This window comes from Kogia breviceps, chromosome 3, assembly GCF_026419965.1.
Source record: "Kogia breviceps isolate mKogBre1 chromosome 3, mKogBre1 haplotype 1, whole genome shotgun sequence".
Lineage (NCBI taxonomy): Eukaryota > Metazoa > Chordata > Mammalia > Artiodactyla > Physeteridae > Kogia > Kogia breviceps.
This window is the reverse complement of record NC_081312.1, coordinates 50,949,152-50,966,789: the sequence shown is the minus strand read 5'-3', so window position 1 is coordinate 50,966,789 and position 17,638 is coordinate 50,949,152. Positions and strand designations below refer to the sequence as shown.

The following is a 17,638-nucleotide window of genomic DNA, read 5'->3' as shown; positions in this document are numbered from 1 at the left end:
TAAAGGCAAGAAGAACTTTAGAGGGATAGCAGGTACCATGTAGCACAGAATCATAAGGATTTTAGACTATCCTGAGAGCAACAGGGAAGCATTGAAGGGACTTAAGCAGAGTAGTAACAGAATCCATTTTCATACTATTTCTGTTGTAATGGTGTACACATGAGACTACTAGAGCCTGATGCCATTAAACTTTAGAATCAAGTAATTATAATCTCCCTTTCTTAACGGTTATTTACTTAGCCATGTAATATGGTTTCCTCAGTTCATACATGAGTGGAAGTTTCCTTGGAATTAATATAATGGTTTTCTGCTGTGTGTGTGTGAGAGACAGAGACAGAGACAGAGACAGAGACAGAGGCATAGACAGACCTGGTAGCCAAGATACTATTTAAAAAATTTAACTAACAGCAATGAGAAAATCAGCTAACTCTGCTTAGCATGTTAATAATTTATGCATCATACAGTCTTAGAAATTCTTAAACTGACATCTTTTACCACTAGCTATTTTTGAGTTATTTTATAGATTCTAAGTAATCATGATAGATTTATGTAGGGATTTGTTTTAACTCCTAAGTTTTTAAACTTAACATAAAGAAAATTATTATTCTAATTTTTCTTTTCATCATAAATATCAGAATGTACTATTCTGTTTATGTTATTGGCTTCTTTAGAGATTATTCAGATTCTGAGTTTTCAGTTTGACTAGCTAAATTTATCTTGATCCTTAGATTCTATATTTAATGAATATCTAACACTATGCTTGCACATAGTAGGCACTCAAAAAATATGTTTAGTGAATCAAGGTATATGATACAGTGTTCTTAGTTATACTTTAAGTTTCCTTTCTTAACTCCCCTTCACCCAAAATACATTGCCCTTTTTTGATACTCCTTTTCTTCCTGGCTTCACATTCTTCAGTGTTCTGCTGTAATGTTATTGTTTTGCTATTTTCTCTTACTTGAAATTACTTGTAAGGTTTAACTACCCTGAGTCTTTTCTTGAGACTCATGTACTTGCTATTTTGTATTCTAACCCTTATTGTTTGCCCGCTTTCTCTTTGAAAATGTCTCTCTTCCCCTTCTCTTTTGATCTATCTTTATTTCTGTTGAAAAAGTCATCTTTGAGGCTGTTTATGGTTTTGTGTTTTGTACTATTTCCATTGCAGTTTCCCCATCCTGAGGAACTATTTAGTTGTTACTTTGTAATTAATAAACATAATTTTATGTATTCTGTGTTTTTAGTCTATTGAAGACAATGAAGTATATTTGCCTAATGATGAGATTTGGACCTATGAGATTGATAGTGGGTTGTGGTAAGTAATTTTAAATTGCAGAATGTCCAGTCTTAATATCTGTTATAACTGCTGTCATAGCCCACAGGGAGTCTGAGACCATACTTAGAATGTGCTGCAACATTATATTGTCTCCCTTTCCTTTTCTTTCAATGCTTTATTCTCTCTGGCTGTTTCTTTCCCCAACTCGCTACCTCTCTCCATTCTTTGTCCTCTACTATTCCTCTCAAGACTAAGGCTGTTTCTGAAGACTTTGCTTTGTTCTACTAACTAATGCCCAATTCTGGTGACATGTGAAGATTTTGTAACTTTTTTCCCCAAGTAGGTTGAAAAATCTTTACCATGGATCTTCTTACAGTTTTTACAGTATTGGCTACCATTATATCTTAATTGTAATTGTCAGTGACAGGTTTCATTGAAAAAGTACTCATAGAGTTCAAAGGGAATTTTAATTTGCTTTTCTGGAAAGTTATGGAATTCCACGTTATTCTTGCTGCAGGACCATGCACCTCATGGAAGGAGAACTCCCTACCTCCATGTCAGGAAGTTGCGGTGCTTGCATTAATGGAAAGCTATACGTTTTTGGAGGATATGATGACAAAGGATACAGCAATCGAGTAATTTCTTTTTTCAATTCAGGAGCGCAGAAAAATGTAATGTTTAATGTGTCACTTCATCTCACAAGGTTACGAATGTATTTTACAAAGAAGACATATGTAGAAAAGCTTGAGCTTATGATGATAAGGTTTTAAAGATAGGGTGAAAGTGCAGCATCGTGCTCCTCTCTTCTGCCATGTCTTTCTGCTTCAGAATTAACTATGTACTTAGTTGATATTCATAGGGCAAGAGCATGATGGGAAACGATCCATTTCAGTATTTTTCATATATCATTTTTGCTTCTAAAACATAGTCCCATTTTCATTAGCTCTACAATTAAAATTTTTACCTTTTAAAAATGAAAAAGTAATATTATTAATTTTGGATCACATATCCCTGTGACATACATTTAATTTTCCAATGTCCTGTCTGCTAATGGTGTTCTCCTCTTTTAAAAGCTTTATTTTGTTAATTTGCGAACAAGAGATGGAACCTATGTTTGGGAAAAAATCACCAACTTTGAAGGTCAACCACCCACACCACGAGATAAACTTTCCTGCTGGGTATATAAAGACAGGTAATGCAGCAAGATGATCTCATTAACTGCACTCAAGTAAGGATTACAGCTTGTGACCAAAATAGAGAAAACTTGAAAGTCTGAGATTTTTTTCAAGATAGTTACAAACTTGTTTTGACATTGATGTTAAAGGCAGTTTTGAAGCCTGAATAAGAGCCAGGTCATAAGAATAAACATGGTGGAAGCAGCTATTTGGTTTTTAAAAATTCGTTACTTTATTAATTTTCTGAATTGTTAATACAGTTACATGGTTCAGAAATCAAAACCATATTAAAAAGGATACAATGAAAAGTCTGGCTCCCACTCCTGTCCCCATCCATCCTGATCCCACCCTCCACATGCACAAATAGCTACTTTTATTAATATCTTTTATATTTTTATAGCAATGGTTCTCAAACTTGTCTGCCATAGAAATAATCTGGGGATCTTTTAAGAAGACCTGAAGCCCAGGTGATAACCCAGAACTAATCAAATTACAATCACCGGGGGTATGATTTTTTTTTTTTTTTTTACGGTACACGGGCCTCTCACTGTTGTGGCCTCACCCGTTGCGGAGCACAGGCTCCGGACGCGCAGGCTCAGCGACCATGGCTCACGGGCCTAGCCGCTCCGCGGCATTTGGGATCTTCCCAGACCAGGGCTTGAACCCGTGTCCCCTGCATTAGCAGGCAGATTCTCAACCACTGCACCTCCAGGGAAGCCCTGAAAATATTTTTTCCAGGTTGTCATTTGTCTTTTGACTTTGTATAAAGTGCATTTTGCATGTATTAAACAGCTTCTTAAAGCTGTTATTTAGGTAAATTTATCAATAATTTCTTTTCTGGCTCTTGACTTTGAGTCAATTAATTGCAAAGGTTTTTTCCATTCCCAGATTATAAACTAATTCTCACATATTTTCCTCTAGTACTTTTGTTGTTTTAAGAAACCTGGGAGGGATTCCCTGGAGGTCCAGTGGTTAGGACTCCACAGTTTCACTGCTGAGGGCACGGGTTTGATCCCTGGTCAGGAAACTAAGATCCTGCAAGCCATGTGGCACAGCCAAAGGAAGAAGAACCAGTAAAAACCTGTGAATGGTATGAGATATGAATCCAAGTTTATCTTTTATTATTTAGTTTTTAAATTTTATAACTGGTGGTTTGTACCTTTTCATCCCTTCACTTCACTATTTCACCCATACCCCACCCTTCCCCTCTAGCAACCACTAGTTCGTTCTCTGTATCTGTTTTTTCATATTTGTTCTTTGTTTTTATTTTTACATTCTACAGATAAGTGAAAACGTGCAGTATTTGTTTTTCTCTGATTTATTTCACTTAGCATATTCTCTGAGTCCATCCATGTCGTCACAAATGGCAAAATTTCATTCTTTTTTATGGCTGAGTAATATTTCATTGTGTGTGTGTGTGTGTGTGTGTGTGTGTGTACATACATACACACCACATCTTCTTTATCCATTCATCTATTGATGGACTCAGGTTGCTTCCATATCTTGGCTATTGTAAATAATGCTGCAATGAACATTGGGGTGTATATATCTTTTTGAATAAGTGTTTTCATTTTATTTGGTTAAATAGGAGTGGCATTGCTGGATGGCATGATAGTTCTATTTTTAATTTTTTGAGGAACCTCCATGCTGTTTTCTATAGTGGTTGTATCAATTTACATTCCCACCAAAAATGCATGAAGGTTTCCTTTTCTCCACATCTGTGCCAACACTTGTTATTTCTTGTCCTTTTGATAATAGCCATTCTGACAGGTATAAGGTGACATCTCATTGTGGTTTGGGTTTGCATTTCCCTGACGATTAGTGATACTGAGCATCTTTTCATATGCCTGTTGGACATCTGTATGTGTTCTTTGGAAAAATGTCTATTCAGGTCTTTTCCCCATTTTTTAACTGGGTTGTTTTTTTTTAACTGATACTGAGTTGTTTGAGTTCTTTATATATTTTGTATATTAGCCCCTAGTGGACATATCATTTGCAAATATCTTCTCCCATTCAGTAGGTTGCCTTTCTGTTTTATTGATGGTTTCTTTTGCTGTACAAAAGCTTTTTAGTTTGTTGTGATCCCATTTGCTTATTTTTTTGCTTTTGTTGCCCTTGCAAGAGGAGACAGATCCAAAAAAATATTGCTAAGGCTGATTTCAAAGAGTGTACTGCCTAAGTTTTCTTCTAGGGGTTTTATAGTATCAAGCCTTATGCTTAAGTCTTTAATGCATTTTGAGTTTATTTTTGTATATAGTGTGAGAAAATGGTCTAGTTTAATTCTTTTATAAGTAGCTGTAAGTTTTCCCAACACCACTTATTGAAGAGACTGTCTTTTCTCCATTGTATATTCTTATGTTGTAGATTAACTGAGCATACATTCATGGGTTTACTTCTGGGCTCTCTATTCTGTTTCATTGATCTATGTGTCATTTTTGTACCAGTACCTTACTGTTTTTATTACTGTAGCTTTGTAGTATAGTTTGAAAACAGGGACCATGATACATTTAGCTTTGTTCTTCTTTCTCAAGATTATTTTGACTATTTGGAGTCTTTTGTGGTTCCATAAAAATTTTAGGATTATTTGTTCTAGCTCTGTGAAAAAAATGCCATCAGTATTTTGATAAGGATTGCATTGAATCTGTAGATTGCTTTGGGTAGTATGGACATTTTAACAATATTAATTCTTCCAATCCATGAACATGAAATATCTTTCCACTTATTCATGTCATCTTCAGTTTCTTTCATCAGTGCCTTATAGTTTTCAGAGTACAGGTCTTTCACCTTTTTGGTTAAATTTATTCCTAGGTATTTTATTCATTTTGATGCAATTGTAAATGGAATTATTTTCTTGATTTCTGTCTCTGATAGTTCATTATTAGTGTATAGAAATGCAACTGATTTATGTCTATTAATTTTGTGTCCTGTAACTTTATTGAATTCATTTATTAGTTTTTATAGTTTTTGGGTGGATTCTTTTTGTGTGTGTGTGTGTGTGTGTGTGTGTGTGTGTGTGGTACGCGGGCCTCTCACTGTTGTGGCCTCTCCCATTGCGGAGCACAGGCTCCAGACGCGCAGGCTCAGCAGCCATGGCTCACGGGCCCAGCTGCTCCGCGGCATGTGGGATCTTCCCAGACCGGGGCACGAACCCGTGGTCCCCTGCATCGGCAGGTGGACTCTCAACCACTGCGCCACCAGGGAAGCCCTGGGTGGATTCTTTAGAGTATTCTATATATGGAATCATGTCGTCTGCAAATAGTAACAGTTTTATTCCTTCCCTTCCAATTTGGATGCTTTTTATTTCTTTTTCTTCTCTGATTGTTGTGGCTAGGATTTCCAATATTATGTTAAGTAAAAAAGGGTGCATCCTTGTATTGTTCCTGATCTTAGAGGAAATGCTTTCGGCTTTTCATCATTGACTATGATGTTAGCTGTGGGTTTGTCAAAAATGGCCTTTATTGTGTTGATGTATGTTCCTTCTCTACCCACTTTGTTGAGAGTTTTTGTCATGAATTGATGTTGGATTTTGTCAAATGCTTTTTCTGTAGCTATTGAGTTGATTGTGTGATTTTTATCCTTCATTTGTTAATGTGGTGTGTCATGTTGATTGATTTGTGGATACTGAACCATCCTTGCATTCCTGGGATAAATCCCACTTGATCATTGTGTATGATCCATTTAATGTATTGTTGAATTCAGTTTGCTAGTGTTTTGTTGAAGATTTGTGTATCTATGTTCACCAGGGATATTAGCCTGTAAGTTTCTTTTTTTGTAGTGTCTTTTTCTGATTTTGGTATCAAGGTAATGCTGGCCTTGTACAATGGGTTTGGAAATTTTCTCTCCTCTTCAATATTTTTGGAATAGTTTGAGAAGGATAGGTGTTAAATCTTCTTTGAAGGTATGATAGAATTCATTTGTGAAGCCATCTGGTCCTAGACTTTTGTTTTTTGGGAGCTTTTTTGATTACTGATCAATTTTATTGCTAGTAGTCAGTCTGTTCAGATTTTCTGTTTCTTCCTCATTCAGTCTTGGGAGATTGTATGTTTCTAGGAGTTTATCCAGTTCTAGGTTGTTCATTTTTTTGGCTTATAATTGTTCATAGTAATCTCTTATGATTTGTATTTCTGTGGTGTTGGTTATAACTTCTCTTTTATTTCTGATTTCATTTATTTGGGTCTTCTCTCTTTCTTTATTGATGAGTATGACTAAAAATTTTTCAATTTTGTGTATCTTTACAAAGAACCAGCTCTTATTTTCACTGATCTTTTCTATTAGTTTTTAAAATCTCTACTTTATTTACTTCTTCTCTGATCTTTGTTATTTCTTTCCTTCTGCTGACTTTGGGCCTTGTTTGTTCTTTTTCTAATTCTTTTAGGTGGGTCATATGGTAATTCTATGGTCAACTTTTTAAAAACTTTAATTTAATTTATTATTTATTTATTTATTTTTAGCTGTGTTGGGTCTTCATTGCTGTGTGCGGGCTTTCTCTAGTTGTGGTGAGCGGGGGCTACTCTTCGTTGTGGTACATGGGGTTCTTGTTGTGGTGGCTTCTCTTGTTGTGGAGCACAGGCTCTAGGCACGTGGGCTTCAGTAGTTGTGGCTCATGGGCTTTAAAGTGCAGGCTCAGTAGTTGTGGTGCACAGGCTTAGTTGCTCTGCAGCATGTGGGATCTTCCTGGATCAGGGCTCGAACCTGTGTCCCCTGCATTGGTAGGCGGATTCTTAACCACTGCACCACCAGGGAAACCCCTGTGTTCAACATTTTGAGGAGAACCAAACTGTTTTCCACAGTAACAATGCCGTGTTATATTCCCACTATAAAGGTTCCAAATTTCTACATTCTCACCAACTCTTGCTATTTTCTTTTGTTTTTTGTTTGTTTTACAATTGCCATTGTAATGGGTGTGAAGTGATATCCATTGTGGTTTTGATTTGTATTTACCCAGTGACTAATGATGTTGACCATCTTTTCCTGTGCTTATTGGCCGTTTGTATATCTTCTTTGGAGAAATGTCTATTCTAGTCCTTTGCCCATTTTTTAAAAATTGGATTGTTTTATCTTTTTGTTATTGAGTTGTAGGAATTCTTTATATATTCTGGATAGTAAACCCTTATCAGATATATGTAGTTTTCTTGTTGTGTTTTTGTCTGGCTTCAGTTTCAGCATAATGCTGGCCTCATTGAATGAGTTAGGAAGTATTCCCTCCTTCTCAGTATTTTTAAATATTTGAGATGGGTTGGTATTAATTCTTCTTGAAATATTTGATAGAATTCACCACTGAAGCCATCTGGTCCTGGGCTTTTCTTTGTTGGGAGGTTTTTGGATTACTGATTCAGTCTCTTTACTTATTATATGTTTATTCAGATTTTTTATTTCTTCATGAGCCCCTTTTGGAATTGTGTGTCTTTCCAGGAATTTTTCTATTTCATCTAGTTTATACAGTCTGTTGGTATGCAGTTTTTTGGTATTCTCTTATGATACTTTTTATTTTTGGCTGTGTTAGGTCTTTGTTGCTATGTGCAGGCTTTCTCTAGTTGAAACTAGTCTCTAGTTTCAATGTCCCCTCTGTCACTCCTAATTTTAGTAATTTGAGTTTTCTCTACTTTTTTTTTAGTCAACCTAGCTAAAGATTTGTCAATTTGTTGATATGTTCAAAGATCCAACTTTTGGTTTTGTTGTTTCTCTCTTTTGTTTTTCTATTCACCATTTTGCTTATTTCCCCTTTAATTTTATTATTTCCTTCTGTTATCTATGGGTTTAGTTTGCTTCACTTTCTAGTTCCTTGATGTGTACAGTTATTTTATTGATATGAGATCTTTCTTTTTAAATTTGTGGGCATTTGTAGCTATAAGATTCCCTCTGAGCACCACCTTCACAGTGTTCCATAAATTTTGTTTTATTCTGTTTGCATTTTTAGTCATTTCAAGGTAATTTCTAATTTCCCTTGTAATTTTTTTCACTTGTTGAGTTGACAGGTTTTTTTCTTTCCTTCAGCACTTTAATGACTTTATTACATTGCCTTTTGGCCTCCATTTTTCTGGTGAGAAATTAACTCATTTGTATTTATCCAGCTTGGAGTGTGCTGAGCTTCTGGGGTTGGTGGATATATATCTTTCATCAGTTTTAGGAAGTTCTTATTAATTAACAAATATTTCTTCTACCCAAGTATTTGTCTCTTTTCCTTCTGAGACTCCTATTATATGCACATTAGATCATATGATATTGTTATACAGAGCTTGGGCTCTCTTCCCCGCCTCCCACTCTTTCATTCTCTTTGTTTTAATTTGGATACTTTTTTTTAACCAATTGACTTATCTTCAAGTTCACTGATCTTTTCTATTGCTATGTCCAGTTTCCTGTTATGACTATCTCATGAATTTCTTTATTTCTGACATCTTATTTTCCAATTTTTTGCATTTTCATTTCATTCTTTTTCATGGTTCCATGTCTCTGCCAAAATTACCTAGTTCTTCCTGCACATTGTCCACCTTTTACAAACTGGTCTGTTACTATTTCTACCATAGTTATTTTAAAGGCCATGTCTAATAATTCAAATATCTGGGCCACCTTGGAGTCAGCTTATATTGACTCTGTCCTCGCTTGATCATGGGTCACTTTTTTTTGCCTTTTCTTATACCTTGTAATTTCTTCATCATTTGACAGACATTCTGTACAAAAGAACAGTAAAGTTGGGAATAAACAATATTTCTTTCCAGAAAAGGACATGCCCTTTTTTCCTTTTTCAGGTTGCTAGAATGGGATTTAAGTCAGTCTAATCTATAGTTGATCTGTGTTCAGGCTTTGTTGCAGCTTTAGTTTGATTCAGCTTAACCACTGACTTCCAATGTTCTGATGCAGGACCAAGACTTTCCTTTGCTACAGCCCCATGTTTGAGCACTAGAGATTGTCTAGAGATTTTGAACAGTGCTTCACAGCTGAGTACCTACTTCTCAGAACTGTGGGAGATCTCGCCTTGTTTCATAGCCTACTTGTGTTACTTGGGAGTTCTCTTTGCTCCCCAATCCCACTTTATACTTTCTGTACCTTGAGAGATCTCTTTCAGCATTGCCCCTCCCCCTCCTGGCCTTTTGAGGGCAGCCACCCTGTATGCAATAATGGCTTGGCATGCCTCTGAGGTGTTTCTGTCAGATCTCCTGCCCAGATCCCAAACTTCAGAGTTGATAGCTCAGATTGCCTCAAGGAGAGTTGCTCAGCTCTTCTCTGCTTCCAGCTGTTGGTGACTGACCCTGAGCCCTCCTTGAAGACAATGTGAAAAAGTTGTTGAGTAGGTTCAAGCTCCCTCTGTGGCTGAGTTTCTTAAGATTCTAATTTGTTATGCCAGCCTACATGTGACTGTTAAAATTTTGGGTGGCTTCATTTACAAACCCAATCTGTGCTGGATTCTTTCTCCTTCTGCTGTTACATCAGGGATAAAAGCAGCCATGGGCCTCTTCTCTCCTACTGGGAGCTCATCACTTTCTGGAATTAATTCATTTAGGTCTCTTTGTTCCCACAGCTCTTTGATTTTTTTTAAACTATGGTTTTGTAGTTTATATGGCTTGTTTAGGTTGTGAGAGAAATGATGTCTTCCAGCTTTCTGTGAACAGACTGAAAGTAGAACTCCTAAAGTGTATCCTTTGTTTTGTTTTTCAGATTAATATATTTTGGTGGCTACGGGTGTAGGAGACACAATGAACTCCAAGATTGTTTTGATGTTCATGATGCGTCTTGGGTAAGAGAGTAATGCCTGTTTACATTTTCCTCTAAGTTAGTGTCACGTTACAGTCTTCAGAAATAATGAGCCCAGTTTTTCTCATTTTAATTTGCTGTACTTGATATTGTGAAAAAAATTGTATTTTCTCTCTTTTGAATTTGGGTTCAGTTGCAGAAGTTTCTCTCACCTAATTATATCAGCCTTCATGGCTACTGGCAGAGTAATGTCTTTTCTGATGCCATAAATCACTTATAGCTGCTTCTGTTAGAAAACTAGTGGCTTTAGCACAACTTGGAAAAACTTTGTTCATAGGTAACCACAGTGGCTATTGCTGACATACACCTCCTTTTAGGTACGTCCATCAGAACTATTCATAGCTCAGTCTGGCTTCTGTATGAGAGTGAGTAAATTGGTAGTCATATTACTTTTTCTATTTATTCTTACTGGTTAGAGAATAAACTATTATTAATCAAAGAACTCATGACTTATAAAAATGAAATCTTTTAAAAGATAATTTTAAAAACCATTGATCTCACCACCAAGATACACAGTAACTCTTCAGTTTTACCTTCTACTAGCATGTATTATTATTGTACATTATTAATGTAAAGGTATATGTACATTTCATGTATATCTCTTTGTATATGGGTATTTTAAAATTCTCCATAGTCTTTATTTAGACTATGTGTGAAACTAATACATGCTAATTAATAAAACTGAATGGTTTTTAAGTGTTAAAATGGTTTACATGGTTTTTGAGTTTTTAAAAGAAATATAACTTCCCATTAATTATGTCTACTCATCAGTGAAATCTCTCATTATTTTCTCCTCTAGTACAGTTAGGCTAATGATCATGTCCTAAAGTTTATGGTGTACAGGTAGATTTTTTTCATTTAGATTCTAAACTAAGTAAATTATTTAGTTTATTTGACTTGTTTGACAAGTCCTGACAAAAATGAATGATATATTCCTGATATATAACATAAAACTGGTACAGAGGTAAGCTAGAGTAGTGGTAGAGGATTTCAGCAATGCAGAAGATGCTAAATACAATCTAACTGCTAAATTTTTGCCTTGCCAATAGTTTCATCTTCCTAGAAGACAAGAGAGTGAGCATAAGTTTGATGCATTAGAACAAGGTGCTTGGTTAGGTAGAATTGATTGGAATTTTTTGGAAAAAGGAACCATTGTTCCCTAAAGTTTCTAACAGCAATGATTAGGAATTCTGAACCTGTACTTTAGGAAAAGAGATTTCCAAATGTAAATATCATTCTCTTCTCTGCAATTTTAAAAGAGATATTCCTTTAGGAGAAGTGGAAGTTTGTCAACAAGCAAAATTATGACTCATGCAAGCAATACTACGAGAAGGAAAATTGCCAGGTGATGCTGCTATGGCCTAGGGACCACACTTTGTGAGCCACTGGTATATACATTAGCTTTACGACTGTGGGTACACTGGTGTATGCGTTAGCTTTATGACTGTAGTTAACCCTGGTGTATGCATTAGCTTTATGACTATGGTCACACTTAACTCTATTTCTGTAAAAGTGCCTATTATTTCACCAGTAAATATGCAGTGAAACTATAACACTAATCTAAAAATTATAAAACTTTTTAAAAATATTTTTAAAATTTCTTTTTTAGGAAGAGCAGATATTCTGGGGATGGCATAACGATGTTCACATATTTGACACAAAGACACAGAGTTGGCTTCAACCAGAAATTAAAGTAAGTATTGTAAAAAGTTACCTTTATGTTTGTATGCTCATTAATACTTTTAAAATCTATTTCTTTTACTGAGTTATTAGATTTTAGTAATTGAGTTTGTTATCATATACAAAGGGGTTCTCTTATGAGAACTGTTATTAGTACTTTTTTTTAATCACATATTTTTCTCCAGGCTAACTAAGGTTTTCTAGAAAAATCTAAAAAGGTGCCATCATCATTCTTTACCCACAAGTATAATGCCCTGATTTAATAAAGTCTCTTTTAAAAAGTCCTTTCGTAACAAAGTCCATGATTTTAAAAAGCCCATGTTTCATAAACCCTTGAAATCTTAATACTCTTTCATCTGCTAGTGAACAAACACAAATTCACGTTAGTTTAAGCCATGAAAGAATTCTCACATCGCTGGGAAGTATATTTTGAAGTGGCTCACACAGTGGAAGAGCTACAGGGACCAGGAACTTAGGAACTGGAGCCAGTTTATCCAACACCATCACAATATTTTCATCTCTCTGTCGGCTTCTCCCTGCTTCTCTGTGTGCTAGCTTCATTCTGTCTCCTGCAGACTGTCCAGCTCATTTAGAAGGGAATATGGCCCTGGCTACACCAGCAGATCTTTCTATTGGTGCTGTATGCTGTCAATGTCTATACCTTTGTCCTAGAAAAGGACTCTGGCTCTACTTAGGCATGTTCCTACTCTACATCAGTCCCTGCTGCCAAGGGGATGACTGGACAGGTCTGAGTCTCAGGTCTGTCCCTAGGGGAGCAAGGTATTGTGATTGGTCAGCTCACCGGAACTGTGCAGCATAGAATGCTGAACAGGCAAAACCAAATTTCTGTCCATTAACATGCACGTATGACTAAATTTCCTTGCAGTTCAGCTTCTGTAGATGGTAGCGAGGGAGGTTCTGTGCAAAATAGCAAGTGTTACAAGGTTTGACCCTTCTCAGCATCCTCTTTTTCCAAGCAGTGCTTTTCAGGTTTCCAGTGCTCTTCTTCCAGTGTTCTCTTCTAATTTTGGAACTGATCAACTATCAGTCAATCATATTTGTTGATTGAATTTTCCTGCAGTCAGCATTTTAATGTTAAGATTTGTGTATTAATGAAATAAAAGCATCTTATCTCTGTTAAAGTAATTTCATATCAGAAGCAGGTGGAGAGAAATATTATTGAGACTGGATCTACTGAAACTCATCCTGGATCTCTTTCAGGACTCTTAACGCTCTGCTCCCTTAGAGAATAAGCAAGAGTCTGGAGCTACTGCAGGCATATTTTTAGAATGTGCTCCTTGGGATAAGTGAACTGAGGTAGCTTATAATTAGTTCTTTGGACTTCAGGTCTTTCTGTTGTGACTCCTTCTCTCTCTCCTTACCTTAATCCGTACCCCTTCCCCCTTCTGCACCAACAGCCTAACAAGCACTGACACTCTTTCAGTTAGTGTTTAACAGTATTTTCACTGTGATTTCTCTGATTATTTCTTCAAATAAGTTCTTACATTGTTTATATTATATCTGAAGGTTTTTCTGATGTGGTTGCAGCTAGAATTTGTTCCCTTTATTTTTTAGAGACATTCTTAAATTAATTAATTGTTCCTAAATATCTGCAGCAAAAGGAAAGGTAGCATGGTAGAGTGTAAGAGTTATTGCTGTTGAAGTTGAAGAAACTGGTTGAAAAGAACTGTGTACTTTTAGATAAGCCATATAATGTCATCTGTTAAATGGAAAGTTGAAAGTGTTTTCCACATGGGACTTTTAACCCTATGAGAACAGTAGGGTATAATAGTGGTCTTTGGGTTATTTTCAGTATTTCAAACGACCTAATAAGCACTGTGCATTATTTACGCAGTTAGCCACACAGGCTAATGCAAATGCCATTACTTTGTTTTTGTTTGGACTGGTATGAACTCAGTTTATTCAGAAGCTTTGGTTGGATATTAAATGTATTTCATAAATAAAAAAGGAGAAAGTCAATATTTATTTCATAATGAATGTGTATATAGTAGAAGAATTTTTCCAGAATTTCAGATCAGTGATGGGACAATACAACTTTTGTTTTGTTGGAAGTGTTGGGAACTGCAACACAAATGGTTCTCTCTCATTTATTTAAGTGTTGTATAGCTAATATCTGAATTATTTCTTACCATGTTGACCTCATAATTATTCAAGTAAAAAAGTCTAGGAGGTTATAATATTGGATGTAGTGCTTAAATTTCCTGTGCCCACATTCGGTAGCCAATGAGCTGAAAATGTTGGGTTCTTTCAGAACTTGGAATTAAATACATACACAAAAGTACCCACCATGAACACATGGAAATTATGCAGAAAAGTCTTCCTTCAAATCTTATTCATTAATCTACCCATTATACCCTCTCTTTTCCCACCAACCCCAAACTTCTCTGAAGAAAAGATCTGCTATATTTATTCAAAGTTAAGTATAAAGAAGTATTATCAGTTAATGTGAAGAGTTTTAGTAAGAGATAAACACTGGCTTAAGCCAAGAGTGAAGTTCTTATTGTGGAATTTGAAGCATCAAGAGTTTTGGGGGGGCAGATTGATTTTTTTTTTAATCTCTGAGATCATCACACAGTGTACTGCTCACTCATATTAATATTAACTCTGTGTGTGTGTGTCTCTCTGTGTGTGTATGAGTGAGAGAGAGAGAGGGAGAGAGAAGAGAGAGAGGAAAACGGAGGGAAAGGGGGTGGGATGGGCAAGGGAGAGAAAGAAAATGCTTTTAAATATAATTTTTAAATCTTTATATCTTAAGCTAAAATTTATGTGAAATATTTTTTCTTTTTTTATACATTTATTTATTTATTTTGGCTGCGTTGGGTCTTCATTGCCGTGCGCGGGTTTTCCCTAGTTGCGGCGAGTGGGGGCTACTCTTCGTTGTGGTGCGTGGGCTCCTTACTGTGGTCTTCTCATTGCAGTGGCTTCTCTTGTTGTGGAGCACGGGCTGTAGGAGCCTGGGCTCTAGGAGCCCGGGCACAGTAGTTGTGGTGCATGGGTTCAGTAGTTGTGGCTCATGGGCTTAGTTGCTTCACAGTATGTGGGATCTTTCTGGACCAGGGCTTGAACCCATGTCCCATGCACTGGCAGGCGGATTCCCAACCACTGCGCCACCAGGGAAGTCCCTATGTGAAATCTTATTTTGCCAAATAGTGTCAGGCATTTAAGAAAAACACTTTAAAAAGTAAAGATCAGGGACTTCCCTGGTGGTCCAGTGGTTAAGAATCTGCCTTCCAATGCAGGGGACGTGGGTTCAATCCCTGGTTTGCTGTGGGGCAGCTAAGCCCTCGCACCACAACTACTGAGCCTGCATGCCTCAACTAGAGAGCCCGTGTGCCACAGTGAAAGATCCTGCATGCTGCAACTGAGACCCAACACAGTCCCCCAAAATAATAAATAAATAAATAATAAATTAGTCACTATTGTTTAAAAAAAGTAAAAATCAGGGTGAATAAATATAATTCCTTAAGAGTAGTATTTGTCTATAATTATTAGTATTGAGAACGAACTTTTGCATTAAGGTTTTGAATTAAGTTACATAGGTAATGGTAACTTAGCAGTTAAGTATTTCTCATACTGAGCATAGGAATGTGACTTCATTATAGATGTTTCAAGCCTTTGCACTCCATTTTCTGATCTCTGCTTGCAGGGTGGTGTTCCACCGCAGCCTCGAGCCGCGCATACGTGTGCAGTTCTCGGAAATAAGGGCTATATCTTTGGCGGACGTGTTTTGGTTAGTGGTTTTTATGAAAATGGTCTTTAATGTTTGATGCTTCTTACAAAAATTGGTCCTTTGATTTTGTGGAATAGCTGAAAATTCAACTATTCTAGAGATTAAAATGTCATTCAATAATCACTTTTAAAAATCTTCTATTCCCCAAACGGACCATACATAAGTAATCACAGATGATTATAAATCATATTTTAGTGGGGGAGAATCCTTCACTTCAGTGATTTATCGGAAAAGTTTAATTTCTTATTATCTAAATCTTGTTAGTTTAAACTCATTTTTTCCTTTCCCCCTTGACACATTAATTTGGTAGCTCTATGCTAATTTTACTAATGCTTACCATTGTTTCCCAATATATAAACTTCTGATGTTAAGTAAAATAGAGTTAATCCATTTTTAATCTGAATTTATTTTAAAACCAAAATTTTAGCCCATGAAATATGTAAAACACTGACCAATTTCATACACTTTTATTTTAGCAAACTAGGATGAATGATTTGCACTATCTAAACTTAGATACCTGGACCTGGTCTGGAAGGTAAGTTTGAAATTTAAGTATGTTTTAATCTGTAGGCATTTTTGTGTGGGGTGTGTGTGTGTGTGTGCCTACACAGACGTGTGCACACATGCATGGTATAACCCAAACTTGGATCTGTAAAACTGAACTGATATTTTCTTCCCCTCCAGATTGTTTGCCTAAGCAAGGAATATATAGATTTCAATATAGAGTTCGTTCTTTAACTAGACTATATAAAACATGAGAACACTAGCAGTTGAAAATTGATTATGTAAAAGTACTGGTTTTATACTACATATTCTTGAGGACTGGTCAGTAGAACAAATGAAGTTTTAATGGGGTCATCACAGGTCAACAGATAACCGAGTGAGCCAAAGTCATTTTATTGCTCATAATATATATTTAGCAATAGAATAAATATATTTAGCTATCAATTCAGCTGTTCATGTAATGAGTTGGAATCAGACCTATATATTATGCCAAAGTATAAATACTATTAAAAATAAAACCTCAAAAGTGCTAGAAGAAAATATAGCAGATTATCTTCAAAATCTTGGCATGGAAAAAGCTTTTATAAAGCTTTTTTTATATCAGTAAACCCAAAATTCATAAATTAAAAGACTGATTGATAAAACCATTTAAGAATTAAATATTTCTGTGTAGAAATATATACCACAAAAAGTTAAAAAGCAAATTGGAAAATGCAAACATAAAACAAACTAGAAGTAATATTTACAGTATTTCTAACCAAAAGGGCTAAGGTTCATAAGAACTCAGAAAATCAGTAAGAAAAAGACAAACAGGGCTTCCCTGGTGGCACAGTGATTGAGAGTCCGCCTGCCGATGCAGAGGACACGGGTTCGTGCCCCAGTCCAGGAAGATCCCACATGCCGCGGAGCAGCTGCGCCCCTGAGCCATGGCCGCTGAGCCTGCGCGTCTGGAGCCTGTGCTCTGCAACAGGAGAGGCCACAGCAGTGAGAAGCCTGCAAAAAAAAAAAAAAGACAAACAAGCCAATAAAAGTGAACAAAGAACACAAATGAGCAACTCATAGAAGAAATACAAATATGCAGAAATTATTTTTAAAAGATGTCCAACTTCATAAATTATTTTAAAAATTGAAATAAAAATAATAGTTTTCACTTACTGGATAAAAATAATTACAAATGACCAGTTTGTTCTAGGTTGTAACACAATTAGTGGGAGTTTAAATTGGTATAATTTTCTGGAAGGTAGTCTGGTAATATGTTTAAAATATAAAATGGAATTTCTACTTTGATCCAGAATTCCTCCTAAGACAAAAATTGGACAAGTGTTTATATGTGTGTACACACACAACAAAAATGTTTATTGCAACATTATTTATGAAAGCAACAACATGACATCAACCCTCATGTCCGTAAGTGGGGGTTGTTTAAATCATGGTGCATTTGCCCAGTAAGCTGCTGTACTTCCATTACCAAAGGACAATATGCTTCATGGAAATATTCTGAAACAT

General features: G+C 36.0%; 1 protein-coding gene across 6 annotated transcripts in view; it reads left to right on the top strand.

Annotated features, from left to right (window-relative positions):
* The window catches only part of KLHDC1 (kelch domain containing 1), a 44,747-nt gene that overhangs the window by 10,102 nt on the left and 17,007 nt on the right, over positions 1–17,638 (top strand). For 3 of the 6 annotated variants that reach the window (XM_067028492.1, XM_067028491.1, XM_067028496.1), the window contains exons 2-10: positions 1,242–1,312; positions 1,791–1,908; positions 2,347–2,465; positions 10,102–10,180; positions 10,515–10,562; positions 11,471–11,542; positions 11,807–11,890; positions 15,545–15,628; positions 16,105–16,163. In XM_067028492.1, coding sequence (XP_066884593.1) covers positions 1,242–1,312; positions 1,791–1,908; positions 2,347–2,465; positions 10,102–10,180; positions 10,515–10,562; positions 11,471–11,542; positions 11,807–11,890; positions 15,545–15,628; positions 16,105–16,163 — 734 coding nt within the window. The remainder of the gene's footprint in view (positions 1–1,241; positions 1,313–1,790; positions 1,909–2,346; positions 2,466–10,101; positions 10,181–10,514; positions 10,563–11,470; positions 11,543–11,806; positions 11,891–15,544; positions 15,629–16,104; positions 16,164–17,638) is intronic. The other 3 variants (XM_067028494.1, XM_067028495.1, XM_067028493.1) reach the window with 2 other exon arrangements.